At 45.0% G+C, this 16649-nt stretch overlaps 1 protein-coding gene and 1 non-coding gene across 4 annotated transcripts in view; both read right to left on the reverse strand.

Moving 5' to 3' along the window:
- Nucleotides 1-1666: 1666 nt before the first annotated feature.
- Nucleotides 1667-16649, reverse strand: part of ZFP28 (ZFP28 zinc finger protein) — a 33773-nt gene continuing 18790 nt past the window's right edge. For 2 of the 3 annotated variants that reach the window (XM_075537665.1, XM_075537664.1), the window contains one exon: nucleotides 7845-16637. In XM_075537665.1, the coding sequence (XP_075393780.1) occupies nucleotides 16612-16637 (26 nt within the window). In that variant the 3' untranslated portion in view covers nucleotides 7845-16611. Of the gene's footprint in view, nucleotides 2307-7844; nucleotides 16638-16649 lie in introns of those variants that run through there. The other variant, XR_012780889.1, reaches the window with a different exon arrangement.
- On the reverse strand, nucleotides 15442-15604 carry LOC142432984 (U1 spliceosomal RNA). Its single transcript, XR_012781054.1, has one exon. It is a non-coding gene; the product is annotated as a U1 spliceosomal RNA (small nuclear RNA).

A 16649-nucleotide genomic window follows, 5' to 3' on the forward strand; every position in this document is an offset into this window, starting at 1 on the left:
TGGAGAAAAGGTGCTGGATTTCAGAGGAATTTAGAGCACTGAATCTAGAGGACTTTCTGCTGTGGGGGTTGAGAAAAAAGAAATGAGGAGGCCCTCCAGTATGAATCCGCTGGTGATGAGCAAGATGTACACTTTGCCTGAATGCTTTTCTGTACTCATTGCCTCCATAGGGCCTTTCTCCGGTATGGATTCTTTTATGCCGAGTAAGGTGAGCAATCTGACTGAAGGCTTTGCTACGTTCTGTTCATTCATAAGATTCTCTCCTGTATGGATTCTCTGATGGAGGGTAAGGGATTTTCGATGGCTCAAAGCTTTCCCAGAAACTCGACATTTGTAAGGTTTCTCACCAGTATGGCATCTTTGATGACAAATAAGGGATGCCCTTTGTCTGAATGCCTTTCCACACTCAACACATTCCAGTGTGGAGTCTCTGGTGTTGAACACCACAGGAGCCATCACAAAAGGCCTTCCCACATTCAACACATTCCTAAGGCTTCTCACCAGTAAGGTTTCTCTGGTGTTGGACAAATCATACAGTTTGTAAGCAATGGAGCCCAGCTGCCAACCTAGGTTCACCTGACCCCTGACCAAACCCAAGCTATTTGCTCGAGGACACTGCTTAAATGGAACACACACACACACACACACACACACACACACACACACACCCAGTGCACAGAGGTTAAGCGCCTCACTGCTAGTGGTTCAAACCCGTGAGTGACTTGGCAGGAGGAAGATGTGGCCATTGGCTTCGGCAAAGATGTGTAGCCTAGGAAACTCAGTGGGGGCAACTCCACTTCGTGGCGACAGGCTTGGCAGTTATGATGAGTGCTGTTTGGCAGGGTTGTTCCTGGTGTGTCCCTTGCCAGGGTTTGTGAAGATTCTAGGAGATGAGTTCCTGGAAGAAAGTCATCTTCCACGAAGGCTTTGCTGCAACAGAACACGTGGCTTGTGGGTAACTGAGTCAGAGTCGTGTCTCCTCTCTGGGCGTTGCAAGTGTTCGTGTGAGGACGGTCACACCACACAGTGAACATACTCACGCTGACTGGATTGCACCCTTACAAATGGTTAAAATAACACCTTCACATTTTATACATTTTACCACAATGAAAAAACATTTTTTTTAAGCCCCACTCACCCTGCGGTGAGGATTTGTGGCAAAGATTGGCCCCTATCTATCCAATATCCATTCTCCACCCAATACTCCATCTCCCCTTCTTTCTAAGGAAGAAAGAAAAGTTGCCACAAAAAGTAACATTGGGGGTTTTGCTTTGTGATTCAAACCACAGGTTTGCAGAAGTCACCTGACACACCTCCCCCCCACCGCAAACACTATTTTTTCAAGCAGAGAAAACAATGAAACTCCTTTACTTCAAATAAAGGTTCTAGACTCAGTGGATCCTCAAGTCCCCTAGTTCTAGCTTCTTTCCTCGAAACGCCTCACCTTCTCAAAGGGCTCTCCGGAAGGTGCTAAGGCGGAGGAACCCATTGCCGGCCCTTTTTATGTGGCAGGAGCGCTATCGAGCACTTTACACGTATGAACGCTCGTCATCCTTACAACAGTCCTCTGGAGAGAGAATACTGTAAGGAAGTCGAGAGGCGCTAGAGACCAAATCAGTCGAATTAGAGCAAACAAGCTTTATTGGGGAGAAAAACCCAGCCTGGGTGAAGTCCCACAGTCCACAGTGTCTGGGCCGGAGGAGTCGTGCCTCTGGGCTACTGGAACAATCCTTTTATTGCCTGGAGACATGCGGTTGGGTTGGCCCTGGGCCCATATCTAGTAAGGTGGTCAGGGATTGGTAGGTACCGGCACATCCGAGGAAGGCTGTTGGTGATTGGTAGACGCAGGCACGTCCATGCTCCTAGCCAGATGAGGGAGCACTTCCTAGGTCCCAGTTCAGCACGCACATGGCCAAGTGCAAGGTCCGGTGAAAGTTGCATCAGGCAACTCTGACCAGCTCCACATGGTGTGGGGGGATTTATTTATTTGGCCAGACAAATATCATCTCTGCTTTGTGTAGGAACTGACAGAAACCTTAAGAGAAAGAGCGGAAGAGAACTTGTTCATGCATGTTGTAGGATCCAAATCCTTGAGGTTATTTAACCCTCACATAGGTTTTTCAACCATCCAACGCAAAACGTGTCCAGAGAAGTTAAAACGATCGACCTTAGGCAGCCGTGGAGAGGGGCGCAGGAAAGCAAGTATAGAGCAGACACTGGATGGAGACCGGGTCTCCTGGATCTGAGTCTGGCGCTGCTTCACAGACTAGTGATGACTTATTCTCATGCTGCTTCCGTATCTTCATCTGTAAAAGAGGCAAAAATATGTCTGACTTGATAATGTTGAAAGTTCCGTGTAGATATTCCGAAAGGTCTCAGGAAGGCGTCTGGCAGACGGTAAGCACTCAGTAAACCTTAGATGTTTTGACATGAAGTAAAATAAGCAAAACACAACGTGGCTGTTACCCCTGAACTCCTACTGCCTCCCCGTCTTCAGTCGCACACCAAACTGTCCAGAGAAAGAAGAACAAGAATATATCCTTCCATCAACTAAACCTGCAACTGTGGAATCAAAACCGTGGGCCAATGACGACCCCAAAGCGTTACAAAGCACAATTATCCCATAGGGTCTCCTTGGCTGTTAGTAATCTTTACAGACACGGATCACACAGACCGGTGGGGAGGCTGGGTGGGGGTCAAAACCACCACGACAAACCACTTGGACCGCCCAGCACGGGAATGCTCTTTCACTGACTTAGGAAGTACAGGTTGAACGGCTGGAATCCCTCCGTATTTGTGGATGGAGCTATGAATCTCACCTCCCTCCCAAGTCCTAGAGCCCAAGGATTTATAAGAACGGGCTCTGGATGGATGGTGCCCGGCTATCAAAAGATAGAGCGTCTGGGGTCTTGAAGGCTTGAAGTCAAACAAGTGACCATCTAGCAAGAAAGAAAATAAGCCCACATGGAAGAAGCACACCAGCCTGTGTGATCATGAGGTGTCAACAGGATCAGGTATCAAAACATCCAAAACAAGTAACTAAATGGAAGCAAATGAGGAAGGTTGGAGTGGAGAGCCAAAGCCCATATCTAGGCAATTGGATATCCTCCCACAGAAGGGCTATAAGGAAGGGTTGATTCAACCAAGGTGCAGTATATCACCGATGACTCACACATCATTCCTCTAGTTCCTGAATCTCCCCCTCCCCCCACCCCCACTACCATGACCCAGAAGTTCTACCTTACAAATCTGGCTAGACTGGAGAACACACATTGGTACAGGTAAGAGCTCTCAACACATGGAATTGAGGAAAGGTAAACCCCTCAGGAATAGTAGTGGGAATAGTGCTATAATGAGGGGAGAGGAGGGGGGTGGCCAGGGAGGGGAATGGTAAGAAAGAGGGAACCCATCACAAGATTGGATAAATAGCACGCCCCCCCAAAGGGGATGAATAGCAGAGATGTGGGTGCAGGGAGACAATGGACAGTGTAAGACACAAAATAATACTAATATATAATTGATCAAGGATTTGCAAGGCTGGGAGGGTGGAGGAGGGAGGGGGAAAAAAAGAGGAGCTTATACCAAGGGCTCAAGTAGAAAATATTTTGGAAATGATGATGGCAACCTATGTACAAATATGGTGGATACAACTGATGTATGGAATGTTATAAGCGCTGTAAGAGCCCCCAATAAAATGACTTAAAGAAAGAAAGAATGAGTTCTGAGCAAGTGAACAACTAAATGCCAAGATCCTTGTCGAGAGCAGCAGAGCACCCCCCCCCACCCCTCCACCCAGATGCATCCAGCAGACAAGGTGGCCCTGGCCTATGCATCATTCTCAGGCCCAGGGGGAACCTCCAAATCACTGGGGCTCCCATGTCCACCCAAACTGAAGGCTTCCAGGACATTCTACTCCAGCACTTGGGCCCTGAGGGACAGTACCTACCTTCAAATCTCAATTTCCACCCTTCCCACAACACCTGAGCCGCCTGTCACTCATACCCCTGCACACAGGCTCCAGGGTTTCCTGTGCTGTGCACGAGATGTTTCAGTCTTGGCAGCCTGACTGGAGCGCCTTTCTGGAGCTAGGTGAGTTTGTGAGTGAGTGAGTGAGTGAGTGAGTGAGTGAGTGAGTGAGTGAGTGAGTGAGTGAGTGAGTGTCCGTGTTTCTGCTAGCTCTCGGCCACTTTTCATACTTCATTTCAAGACACACTGACACCCACAGGTGTACACATGTGCAGAGTCACACAGGCATACTACACACACACCCCTGAACTAGTCACATCTCGCACGGGCACAGACTCCTCTCTCACGTACTCCTCACAGCACCCCAGTCGCCAATCTCCACAGAGTGACGGCTCCCACAGCCAGCACTTCAGCCACAACCCCTCCCCGGGCTCCGTTCGGTGGCTTGCATCACACAGCTCCCAAGATGGCAGTTGGTACTCAGTGGTACCGTCACCACTCTGCACTCCCGCACCCCCTCCCCAGTCCCAGTTACACGCACGCACGATGCACCCTGAGACACGCCGGCCCCACAGCACACTTGCAAGTTCCCGCCGACCCCCCCACCCCCACCCCCGTGTCCTCCCGCGGTCAAGGTCTTGTCCCAGGGGTCAGCCCTGCACAAGCCCCGACTTCAGCCCTGCCGGATGTGGGCATGTCCCCCATTGCAATGACTTGTGGGAAATGTAGTTCCCAACTGGAGTGGCAGCGCTGGGAATGGAGGCTAGGGCTAGACGCTTCCTCTCCAGGCCTGCCCTCCATCCCACGTGGGTGCCCTCTGGTACTCCTGGTTTAGTCGGTCTGTCCAGAAGCCTCTCAGACCCCAGCCTGAATCCGACACGTACAAGCCCCCAACAAACCAACCCCAAACCAGCAAAAACCCTGAAACCCAATGCCAGGCTCCGTATTTCTACTCACACCCATCCCGTATGACAGAGTGGAACTCCTCCCTAGGGTGTTCAAGACATAAACCCTTACAGGAGCAGAGAGCCACAACTGGCTCCCATGGCTGGGTGGTGGGTTAAACTGCTCAAGGTGTAACCCACTACCCTACCGGGCCTGAGACCCCAAATACACCCATTCTCAGTGAGTCAACAGTGGCCCTGTGGGTTTCCAAGACTGCTAAGTCTTTACAGGAATAGAAAGTTGCGTCTTTCTCCTGACCAGGGCCCAAAGTTCCCGCAGATTGAGAAGCAGCAATTCAATACCCATGACATCTGTTCTGACACAGTCTCCCAACCTTACAGGACAGGGCAGAATCAAGGATGTGATTTTAATTTATTTGTTTGCTTATTTGTTTTAGGGTGTAATCCTTTTAGAAGCAAGCGACCACATCTCTCTTGATGAGCCCTGGGTTTGAACCAGTGGCTTTTGGGTTCCTGACGGAGGTCTTAACAGTGTGTCTCTAGGATTCCACTGCAAACTGAGAAGAAAACAACACATGCAAACAAACCAAACCTGTAGTGAATAGATTCGGACTCCCGGCAAATCTACAGAACAGGGTAGAAACGTCCCGTAGAGTTTCCAAGATGCCCAATCCTTACAGGAGCCAACTGCCGCATCTTTCTTCTGCAGAGCAGCTGGTGGGTTTCAACCACCAACCAAGCACTAGACCACCCTGCCATGAAGGAGGCTTACCCACTGAGAAATGGCCTCTAATCCCTGGCTTGACCCCAGCAGTGGGCATGAAGGCAGACGTGGGGCATTGGGCTCTGACTCGGGAGAGGCAGCATAGAGAAGTGTAGCTAGGAGCTAGAAAGAAGGTGGGAAGGGTCTGGAATTTGCCTGGCTCCCAGCATGTCACTGTGCACTGATTTGTGACTGTGTGTGTGTGTGTATTTGTGACATCAATATGCCTGCTCTTATATCTGGTTAGGTTTTTATGATGTTGTGTCACTGATTGGGTGGGGCCACCCCAAAGGGTCACCTTTAACCGGTCCATAATTGCAACCACACTCCTACCTTGCTGCTGCTTCACTGTGCCGGTGTTGTTCACACGCTGGAGCCTGTGCATAAGCTTTCTGCGTGTACAACTTCTTTTCAGGCAGGAAAGTATGACTGATTTTCCACCTTACCTAACGTTACCCCCTACCACATGACATCCTACCTGTTACTTCACATGCCTACCTGTCAGTTGTCCTTCTCTGTATAGTCTTACATGGCCTACCCTACATCCACTTTGTTTCTTCTTGTCAGACTGAGGATTCCATCAGGGACATCCTTGTGTAATCTTGTTCAGGGATCTACTCCTCAAACTCAAAACCATTACCATTGTGTTAGACAGGGTTCTCTAGAGAAACAAAACCAGGACACTTATGATTATATAGATATAGATATAGATAGATATACAGCACAAAGGAATATAACAGCTATTTAGTCCACACAGCAGTACAGAGTGCTCAGTTCAACTCATTTCCATGGAACAGTTAATAAACTACAAGTCCTTCAACTCATGAAAATCTGAGAAAAAAATCTATTTCAAGAAAAAGGTGGAAAAGTAACTAACGTATATACTCGAATATAAGCCGACCCGAGGTACCTAATTATTACCTGGGAAACCAGAAAAACTGATTGACTCAAGTATAAGCCTAGGGTGGAAAATGCAGAAGCTATTGGTGAGCTTCAATAATCAAAACAAATGAAAATAAAATTACTAAAAATTGAGACATCAGTGGGGTAATGTATTTAAATATTTATTTTAAATAAAAAACATAAAAGGACAAGTCATTTAACATTAGTAAACAAGCACAGTAAGTGGAAAATAGGTTCAACAAAAACAATAAGGTATCAACAATGATACCTTAAGAGTACTATTTATTCCCTGAGCTCAATCAGCAACCAAGCTAAAATGTAGAGTTAAAATCCTTCAAAACTGGATTCCTCATCATCATCCGTATCCCAATGCAGAGCTTCAGCTGGTGTGAGGTCATCACAGATGCTGTCCTCACTGAGCTCATCGTCATCACCGTCACTGCTGTCATTTTCATACAAAGCGCAGTCTTCACTGCCATCCATAGCATTACTAATACTACATTTCTGGAAGGCACATTGCACCATGTCTTCTGGAATGTCTTCCCATGCATCTCGAACCCACTTTACTAAACTCTATGCCAGGCTTCATGAGATTCCCTCCTTTTGTTAGTCAGGCTTGACCAGATGGCATCCATTCATGCCACTGACTCGTGTACAAGCTGAACCCCAGTTTTTCAGCACATTTTTTTGTGCTGAAAAACTCGACTTATACATGAGTATATACGGTATTCTGAATGTATCCAGGACAGTCACCAGATCAGGGCAGTCACCAGACCAAAATCCTGTCCTCCAGAGGAAATGACTCATCAAAGCTGAAAACTACCTCTTGACTGGTAGGAGCCCTGGTGATGCAATGGCTCAGGCACTGAGCTGTGGGGCTGCTAATTTCAAGGTCTGCATTTCAAATGTACCGCCTGCTCCTGGGACGAATTAGTTGCAGAAACATTAGGGAGTGGTTCTACTGTGTGGGCTACAGAAAGGTTTTCCCCAGGTTGTCCCCCCACCATGTTCAATGTCTATACACTTGGGGGGCCAGCTGCTTAAAGGTTATCTCCCTGAGCCATCTAGAGCAATCAGACTCTATATATAGTTGGTCCCACCCTATGTAGGGTCCACTCCCTGCTGATAAGGATAATAGATTGGATAGTGGACTGCTCCCCTGAAGGAGAGCCCAAAAACCAGGTCAAGCCAACTCAAGAAGGACCAAGGTTAGGCTGCCATCTTGAATCTAGGGTCCTTGTCACATGTATGCACCCAGTGCCTCCCCTTCCTATTGTGTATACACCCCTATCTCGTCCCCCTCCTATTGCATGTATACCTACGGTAAACCCCTTCCTGTTATGATGTATATAAGCCATGCTTGAAATATATTCTCTCTCTCTGCGCGATCTGGCTGCTGAGATCCTGGCTGTCCAGGAGGTGAGCAATTGCATGTCTTATATTGTCTGATATCTCTTTATTTTTGCCCCTCAATTACACAACCACCCCTTGGATCTGTTCGACTGTGGGAGCTGGTCCCCCACACTTCTGTACCCTTATAGGGTCACTGTGAATTAGAATCAACTTGATGTCAAACGGTTTGATTTGGGTTTTAGTATCTGACCTGAGGGAAGTGCGATTGACTCACGTAAGAGCAGGGGAAATAAATGCCCCAGCACATGTGAGATCACAGGTCAGGCGCTCAGACCCACAATGGGCCTGAGGTTTAGTCATAAGACTATAGAATGCTTGGCAGCTTCAGGGAACAGTCTTATTGGCATCTTGGAGGAAGGCAATCTACTTCCAAAAAGGCAGCCACTGAAACCTCTATGAAGCACAATTCTACTGACGTACTTGGGGCCATCATGAGATGATCTGAGGGCAACTGGAAACAGATCGAATGGAACCACACTTAAGAAACCTAACTGAAGAGCCTCATCAGAACCTACAGCTGGTTAGATGACAAAATTCTTGAATGGAGCACACTCATGTGGGCCTCCACTAGCCTGAGACCAGAACTAGATGGTGCCCAGCTGCCAATGCCGACCACTCTGATCAGGATTACAGGAGAATGTGCTAGGCAGAGAGGGAGAAAAAATTTTTTTTTAATTTAAGAATCCTAGTAAGACCTGCCTTACTGGTCTGCTAGAAACAGATGAAACAAACTGTGACTTGGAGACACCCTTCAAATTTGACTCATAGTAACCCTACAGGACAAAGTGGGCGTGCCCAATGCCTGTAATCTTTGTGAAGGCAGACTACCATTGTTTCCTCCTGAGGAGCGACTGGAGCATTCAAGCTGGCAACTCTTGGGTTAATAGTTGAGTGTTTAAACAGTTGAGGGTTTAAACATGGCATTGCCAGAGCTCCTTAACTATGATGGGTGGCTTCAAAGATGTTCCCAGAAAGCCCACTCTCATGGCATTCATATCCTCACAATCCCCTTGTCTTGACCTTGGCTGGGAGAGTTGACTTGCCTTCTCAGTAACTAAATATGGCAAAGACAATGAAATGACACTTCTGATGTTACATTGCAAATAGACTTTCATTTCTATCTTGGGTATACTCTCTTTCTCACTCCCTCTTTCAGGGAAATCACTTCCGTGCAAGTCCCACAATGAAAAGAACTGATGGGGTCCAGTCACAAGTCAGAGAATCTGAGGCCTGTCAACATTTGTATTTGAGGGCTTGGAAGCTGATTATTCCATAATTAAACCTTCACATGACAGGAACGCCCATCAACACCTTAATTGCAACCTTATGAAAGACCTTAAGCCAGAGGTCCTGAGCTAAACTACACCCAGATTCCTTCCTCGAAGAAATAGTAAGAGGATGTTTGTTTGACATCACTACATTTTGGAGTATTTTGTTACACAATAGATAACACACTACCAGAGTTTTTACTCTAGGTCTTTGTGAGTTAGGAATTCTAGCAATAGTAAAAAAGATCATAGTGATTAGGATTAGACTAGAAGTCACAATTAAAACCCAAGCATTATATTTTCACCCTCCCCACAATGTATGCTTCTCATTCACATAATTGCTGAAGCTCCTGGTGCTTGCAGACATATTTCTTTATAAACATAAGCTCCTCCATTTGCATTTTCCCACCCCATGTGACCACAATGGTTCTCCTGGAAGCTGGGCAGTAAGTACATCCTCTTCTGAAAAACTGACTTCCACGGACATGCTTCTGTTCACAGCGCACTGAAGAAAGTTAATCTAACAACTGAATGGAGTTTGTGTTCAGGCAGCCACACACCAGAGTCCATTCCAGACAACAGAAAAGTAACCTTAGATTTTTGGGTGAGCAGCTCATGCTAGCATAACAAATACATACCCAGGACCTGAGAAAGTAACCACAGTGGGTTTGTAGTCACACTGAACATACTGTCAACAACACCCAGTTGAAAATGCCATCATATATTGGATATACACTTCAATCTAGCCCCAATCTAAAAACAATTACAGCATGACCTTACTTGGTTTTGCCTTCACGAAGAGAGCACTAGATGGGTGATAGAGCAAACTGTGGCAAAGAGAGTAGATGGTTCCTGGCTCTCAGAATAGTGCCTGGGTCTTCAAGGCTTGTCTTCAAACATGCAGCCATTGAAGTGTGGTGTCAACTAAGTCCACATGGAAGAAGCATTCCAGCCTGTGTGATCCAAAGATCTTAACTAATAAAATCCAAATTCAAAGGAGGGAATTGTATCAGAGCTTAAAGTGTGAACACCTGGTTTGCAGAAGGCTATGGATGATGGTGGAAGCCGAAAATCTATTTGCAGGGTCCACACATAGTAGATTGAGCCACGAGTGATTGCCCTCTGAGCATAGAACAGAGATGTGAGTAGTCTTGCCATCATGCAGAGTGCATTGGAAAGTGGATTGTTACAGATGGAGTAAGGTTAAAATGTCACACCTTATCATTTGACTTCACTTTTGACCTATTTAAATTTTTTCCTTTTTAATATTATCTGCTTTCTTTTCGACTGAACTTTTGCTCTGATTTACTTTGTTGTGATAGTTACATAATTTCATGTCAACTTGGTAAATATAGTGTAGGGGTGGAGTCTAGCCTGTCAATCAGGTTATAGGTACCTCCTGATGGCACCTCGTGGTGGGTGTGGCCTTCTCCTAATGAGTATCCTGGGAATGTCTTCTCTTCGTTGGCCTTCACCTTCCTGCTATCGAGTCACTCAGAGAGCTGCCAGAGCCACCATTGGATCCACGGGACTTTGCACCCATCAGCCAGTGATGTCGCTGCATTCTGTATCATGGCATGTGGCTTCTTGAGTCTGAAGAAGGACTTATGGACTAGTGTCTGTGGTTGTCACATAATCTATTGTCAAATGGAGACTTACAAGTGAAGGGGTGGAGTTTGACCTGTCAATCAGGTCACAGCTTGATGACCTCATTTAGAAGCGCTAAGGAGATAGATAGCTCATTGAAGGCAGGACACGTGCTCACTCCCTGCGAGACATTTTGAATGAGAAACCACATAAAACTACCATGATGCAGCCAGAGCCCTGGGAGCTGGATGAGCCATGTGGAGACCCCTGCCAGCTCTGAGATGCTTACAGTGCCACTGGATCCACAAGATTTCCCATCCACTGGCTTGTGAACTTCCTGAATTTGGTGTCATTGCACGTGTTTCATGATTTTTAATTGCCCACTGTCATGCAATCTTTTCAGCACTTCTAAATAGAAAGCTTGATTAACAGTCTGACCTAGTGAAACAAACCCCTAATGCACTACAGGCAACATTTTCATCCATTCGGGAAGTTGACAGACGTCCAGAACAAGATTTGTCATCAATCAACATTACACCTTTTTTGAAATGAAAAACCACTTGTACACTTGCATTTTTTCCATAACACTGTCCTTTTAAGCTGTGTTCAACATCACAAGTTTCAGCAGCATTTTTACCCAAACAGGAAACAAAATTTCATAGCAACACATTGTTGTTTAAATCGGCTATCACAAAAAAGTTAGGTTCAAACGAAACTGTTTTTATGAGAAAATTCACTGTGACCAGAGAGAACCTTTCTAGGCGACGCCACTGGGTGCACTAACTCAGAGCAAGTTGCTTGATGCTCTTCTGGCAGGAAAAAACAAGTGTATTTTTGGGGGGTTAGCTTCTTGTACATAACACGCAAAATAATTTCTAACCTTCAAAATACATTTCCAAAAATGTCCTTTGGATTATTTTTCCTGTAATTAGTCGACAATATTAACTCTTTTGACCTCTGGGTCATATTCAATTCAGATTTTGGATATCAGAGAAAAGCATTTTTTGGTTACAAGGGCCAATTTAGTAGGGAGGTATCTGGGAGTTTGAGAGGGGATATAAGGTTTTTCTATAATCCTTGGATCTTTGCTAATAGCGCTACTTCAATAACCTGGATTCAAATCTTCCCCAAACAAGTGCCTCAATTTCTTTGAACAATAACGGCAGGATGAGGCATTCAGTAAGCATCACAGCTCGGCAACTCACTGGACGGGTTGCCTTTGGTTCTCAGGTGTTCTGAGATGATTCTGTAGAGCTCAAAAGAGCCCCCATGTTGAGGTTCTTAACAGACAAAAAGATGCTAAGTGTTTTATGTGAAAACCAGGCCAGCTCAACCTGTTTTCAAAGACCGTGGCTGCTAGAAGGCGCAAACCAAAATCTATCCTATAAACGTCACTGCCTAGAGGAAATGCCTAACTGCTGAAAGAGGCCCCCATATGATCCGTTCCTCTTGGAGGGAGCAGAGAGGATCATGATCCAAAGGATGCTTCTGGAAAACAACGAGTAAGACCCTCACTGCATGTTGGAACAATTACTCTCAAGCAAGCCACTGGCCACAAACCACCAAAGGGGACCAGCAGCCTCTAACTATGGAGTCTCAGTCCCCTGCTGTGGACACTCACCCTTCAACACTGCAGACATCTATGTCTGCGTTCACTGTAAAATTGCTCCATCGTATTACTAATCTGAAATAAGTCTTCCGTTATAACTTTAGAGCAGCTTGTGCTTTATGATCAGAACAATTAGGAGAGATTCTTCTGGACATAGTAACAATATTGCCTTGAGTTCAGTTTCTTGGGGCCAGAATATCAAGAGGCCTTCTAGTTTTAATTATGGAGCCCCGGTGGCATAGAAAGATGGGCTTTCTGCTCCTGTAAAGAATTAGTCTGTAATAACGACCAGTGCAAGAATGAAGAAATGTTCTCAAACTGACTGTGGTGATGGCGGCACCACTCCTCTTGAGGTGACTGAACTACAGAATGGTAAGATACGTGAACTACATGCCAACAAAACTGTTAAAAAATGAGTGTAGGAACCTTACAAGGGGAGTTCTACCCTGTCCTATCGGGTAGTCGAGGTGGTATCGACTTGAGTGACAGTGAGTTTGGTCTTGTTTTGGTTGGTGGCCTAGTGGATTACCTGCTGAGCTGCTAACAAGGTCGGTAGTTCAAACCCACTAGTTACTCTAAGTCTTAGATGTGGTGGCTGTCCCTATAAAGATTTAAAAGACTTGGAAACCCCAAAGGGGGGAAGTTTCTACTCAGTTCTACAGGGTTGCAGTGAGAAGGCAATTACTTCAGAGCAGAGTTTGGTTTGAGTTTTGGGTTTTATTTTTAATTAAACCATCATGTTTCCTTAGCAAGAAGCAAATACACGTTTGAACCTAGCATTCCTCATTGCCTTTCCATTGTGTGCTGAGAAAGCTATCACTTGCACAAAGAACTTGATTCTGCTATAAAAGACAGTCCTCCCTAGTACAAAACGTGAGTAGGAGTGTGCCTACTTCTGGATCTACTTGTATGTCACTTAAATAGCAATCCTTAGTACTTGGCTTCTCTGGGGCCAAATAACTATTTTCTGGTAAAATTTCTGTATTAGGTAGATTTACTAGCTTGAGAATAAAAGAACCTGACTAAACGTCAAATTAGAAGTTAAGCATTGGAAGAATGTTGGATTACGCATAGATTTGAAGGCCTAAAGAAGAGTGGACCATAAAAAAACAAGGACACGTTAAATAGGTCACCGTGACAGGTAGAGGTGTAGAGTACCTGAGCTGTCAAAAGTGAAGTCAATGCCAACTACGGGCGAACCGCAGAGAGATTAATACTTTGATTTCACATCACAATAAAGTGAGTCACACAAAGTGTTTGGTTCCCCATGCATCTAAAAAGTTATGTTTACACTATACTGCAGTCTAGTAAGTGTGAGATAACATCACATTCTGGGTCTCTATGGGTTGGAGTTAAATAGGCAGCCCCTAACAGCGTTATGAGAAAGTATGAAGTATTCTGAGAATGATAAAAATCTGATGCAAAGGCATGGACTAAGCACATGCTGTTGGGGAAAAAGGGCAGCAGTGGAGTTTGGCTCCTTGCCGAGTTGCCACAAACCTTCCATTTGAAAAAAGAAGAAAAGTGGGGTGTGTGGGGGTGGGGAGGGGATGGTGGTGGACGGAAAGGATTACTGGTGAAACAGTGAAGTGCAGTAAGACAAGGTGTGCCGGGACTTCTGTCCTGGAGCGACATATTAAAGGTAGTACAAGAAGGGTCCCAACCAACCAAGTGGGTCCTGACGGAAAGCAACCATCCTTTATGGACACACTGGCTCACAGAGCCAAAGACTGGTCTTGCTCCTGTACTCGTGTCAAATGACAAGGGATGAAAAATCTGATTGGCTCAACTGAGGCTAAATACGGCACAGCAGCACTGGATGGAAGTGCTCAGAGCGAGCTATGTGTGCCTACAGACAGAAGCATTTCTACAGGTATACTACGTGCATACTCAACACTAACCTGAAGCCATGACTTCCAGATCAAGTGCATATGTCATCCATATATTGTGCACGCCTCTCCATGGGACTCAGCATCCTTACTGTACTTTATGGACAGTTCCCACGGAATTAGAAAATGCATCTTTTTTATGGTACAATACTGAATAAGCACCATTTGATCAAGCTGTTTGACTGGACACTAAACCCTCTTTGTTGCTACTAAAGCAATTTTGAAATAAGCATTTCTGTGGGGGAAACCAGTCCCTCCCAACTATACGATGGGTCTGATAGGTGCAATTGTATGGTTAAAATATATAAAGATTATAGTAAAGTCATAGAGAATAAGGGATAGAAGAGCAGGTAAAATAGTCAGACACATTTCAGGGTAGCATGTTCACCTCCTGAACAGCCATGATCTCACCAGCCAGGTCCGCACACAGTGCAGGGCAAGAGGGCGAGAGCAGAGTTTATTTTTAACCAAGGCTTATATATCCTTGGGGGTGTGATCACAGGTAACCATATGAATATCAGGAAGGGGCTGTATAAGAGGCATACACGTAACAGGAAGGGGATGAGCTAGGGGTGTACATGCAATATGAAGGGGAGGGATTAGGGGTACACATGTGACAAGATGGACCCTAGGCTTAATATGGCGGCCTAACCTTGGTCACCCTTGAGTGGGCTTGACCTCCCTGGCTCTCCTTCAGGGAAACAATCTACTATCCTTATCAGAAGGGAGTGGGCCCTACTTAGGGTAGGACAGACTGATAGTCTGATTACTCTAGATGGCTGATAACCCTTAGGGAGAATAACCTCTGACCTGCTTTTGTTTGACCTCCAAGTGTATAGTCATTTGCCATGTATAGCAAGCAGCATTTTATGTTTGGTATATATTTGGGGGAGAAATCCAATACATTGCTATCAAAACAATTCTGAAATAAGCATTATTGATGTCAATTTATTCCAATGGGACAAAACTCCTACATTCAGATTTGTTTCAAAAGAAACCCATATTGATAATACAATACCATAATGTTAACCCCAAAAGGTAGGAGACAAATGTACACTGCTGATGAACAAATACATTTCCCCATATGATAATACTCCTGGATATTATCAAGATTTTAGACTTAAACCTTTTTTTCCCCCAGGGGAGAGTGAGAACATAGTTCCCCACTACCACAAATTATGCAGTCGAGTTTCCCACATTTGGGGAAGTCGCAGGGGTCAGCACATCCAGAGTGCAGTGGATAAGCCTCACCCTGGGAAACCACCTTCGTGATCATGGTCTCTCCTCTGTCAGGTCAGGCTGATGTAAACTTCTAATGAAGGAAATGCTTTAATTAGCACTTTCTGTCTTAGTGATGTTAACTTCCCGATTTTACATCTAATCTTTACACAGGTCAGCTTGTTCTCTTCCTTTGTGGAGTTTTAGGAATCCATGCTCTGCTCACTAAAGCTTTCCTCTTTTCTGTTTGCCTCAAACATTTAATCATCTCATACAGTTGTTAAATGAAATTGCTCTATATTGCTCTGTAATGGCAAGAATGACCAATTCTCAAAATGTAATTTCCTCAATATCGTGAGACTAGTTTGATTATATAGTAAAATCTCACATGCAAAGAATTGTATTTCAAAAATCTCACTATTCTTGTTTTAATTATTTCTCATATTGTTTCAAGTAAAATGGTTGAGGTAAATCTACCCTACGGAGGTTGTTTGAAAATACAATTTAAAAATGTCTTAATAGCACCAAGTCTTTCATCTAGAAAAATGTCCTACTTTTCATTTACCTACAGTTTTTCCTTATCCTCGGGAGACACATTTCAAAACTGCCAGTGGATACTTGAAACTAGATAGTAGCAAACCCTACATAGACTATTTCCCCCCTATATATACAAGCGTACTCAGGGTGCACCAGCAGAGCAGCATTAACCCATCAGATGCTGGCAAGGTGCAGCACAATTACCCATCCAACCATATTTTCCAGGGTTGTATCCAGCAGAGGAGAAGCCAGCCAGCTCTGGTGTGGAGCTCTTAAGATGGTGCAAGATGTCAGCACACTACTCAGAACAGCACACCGTTGAAATACCCCTGTTTTCAGATTATGGTTGACCACCGGTTACTGAAACAGCAGAAAACACAACCAAGCATGGGAAGGAGTGTCCTGTCTTTTCTATTTTCCAATATAGCTTAATAATTTGCATTCACCTGCATTCATCGATAAATTGCTTGATTTTGTGCTTTCTTGTTCCAGATTTCATAGTTGCTGTTTCTTCATAAAAATAATGAGAACTTCTTGGATATTTTTATCTGCTCTACAACAGTGGTCCGCAAACTTTTTCTGTAAAAGGAC

Source organism: Tenrec ecaudatus, chromosome 18 (genome assembly GCF_050624435.1).
Source record: "Tenrec ecaudatus isolate mTenEca1 chromosome 18, mTenEca1.hap1, whole genome shotgun sequence".
Classification (NCBI taxonomy): domain Eukaryota; kingdom Metazoa; phylum Chordata; class Mammalia; order Afrosoricida; family Tenrecidae; genus Tenrec; species Tenrec ecaudatus.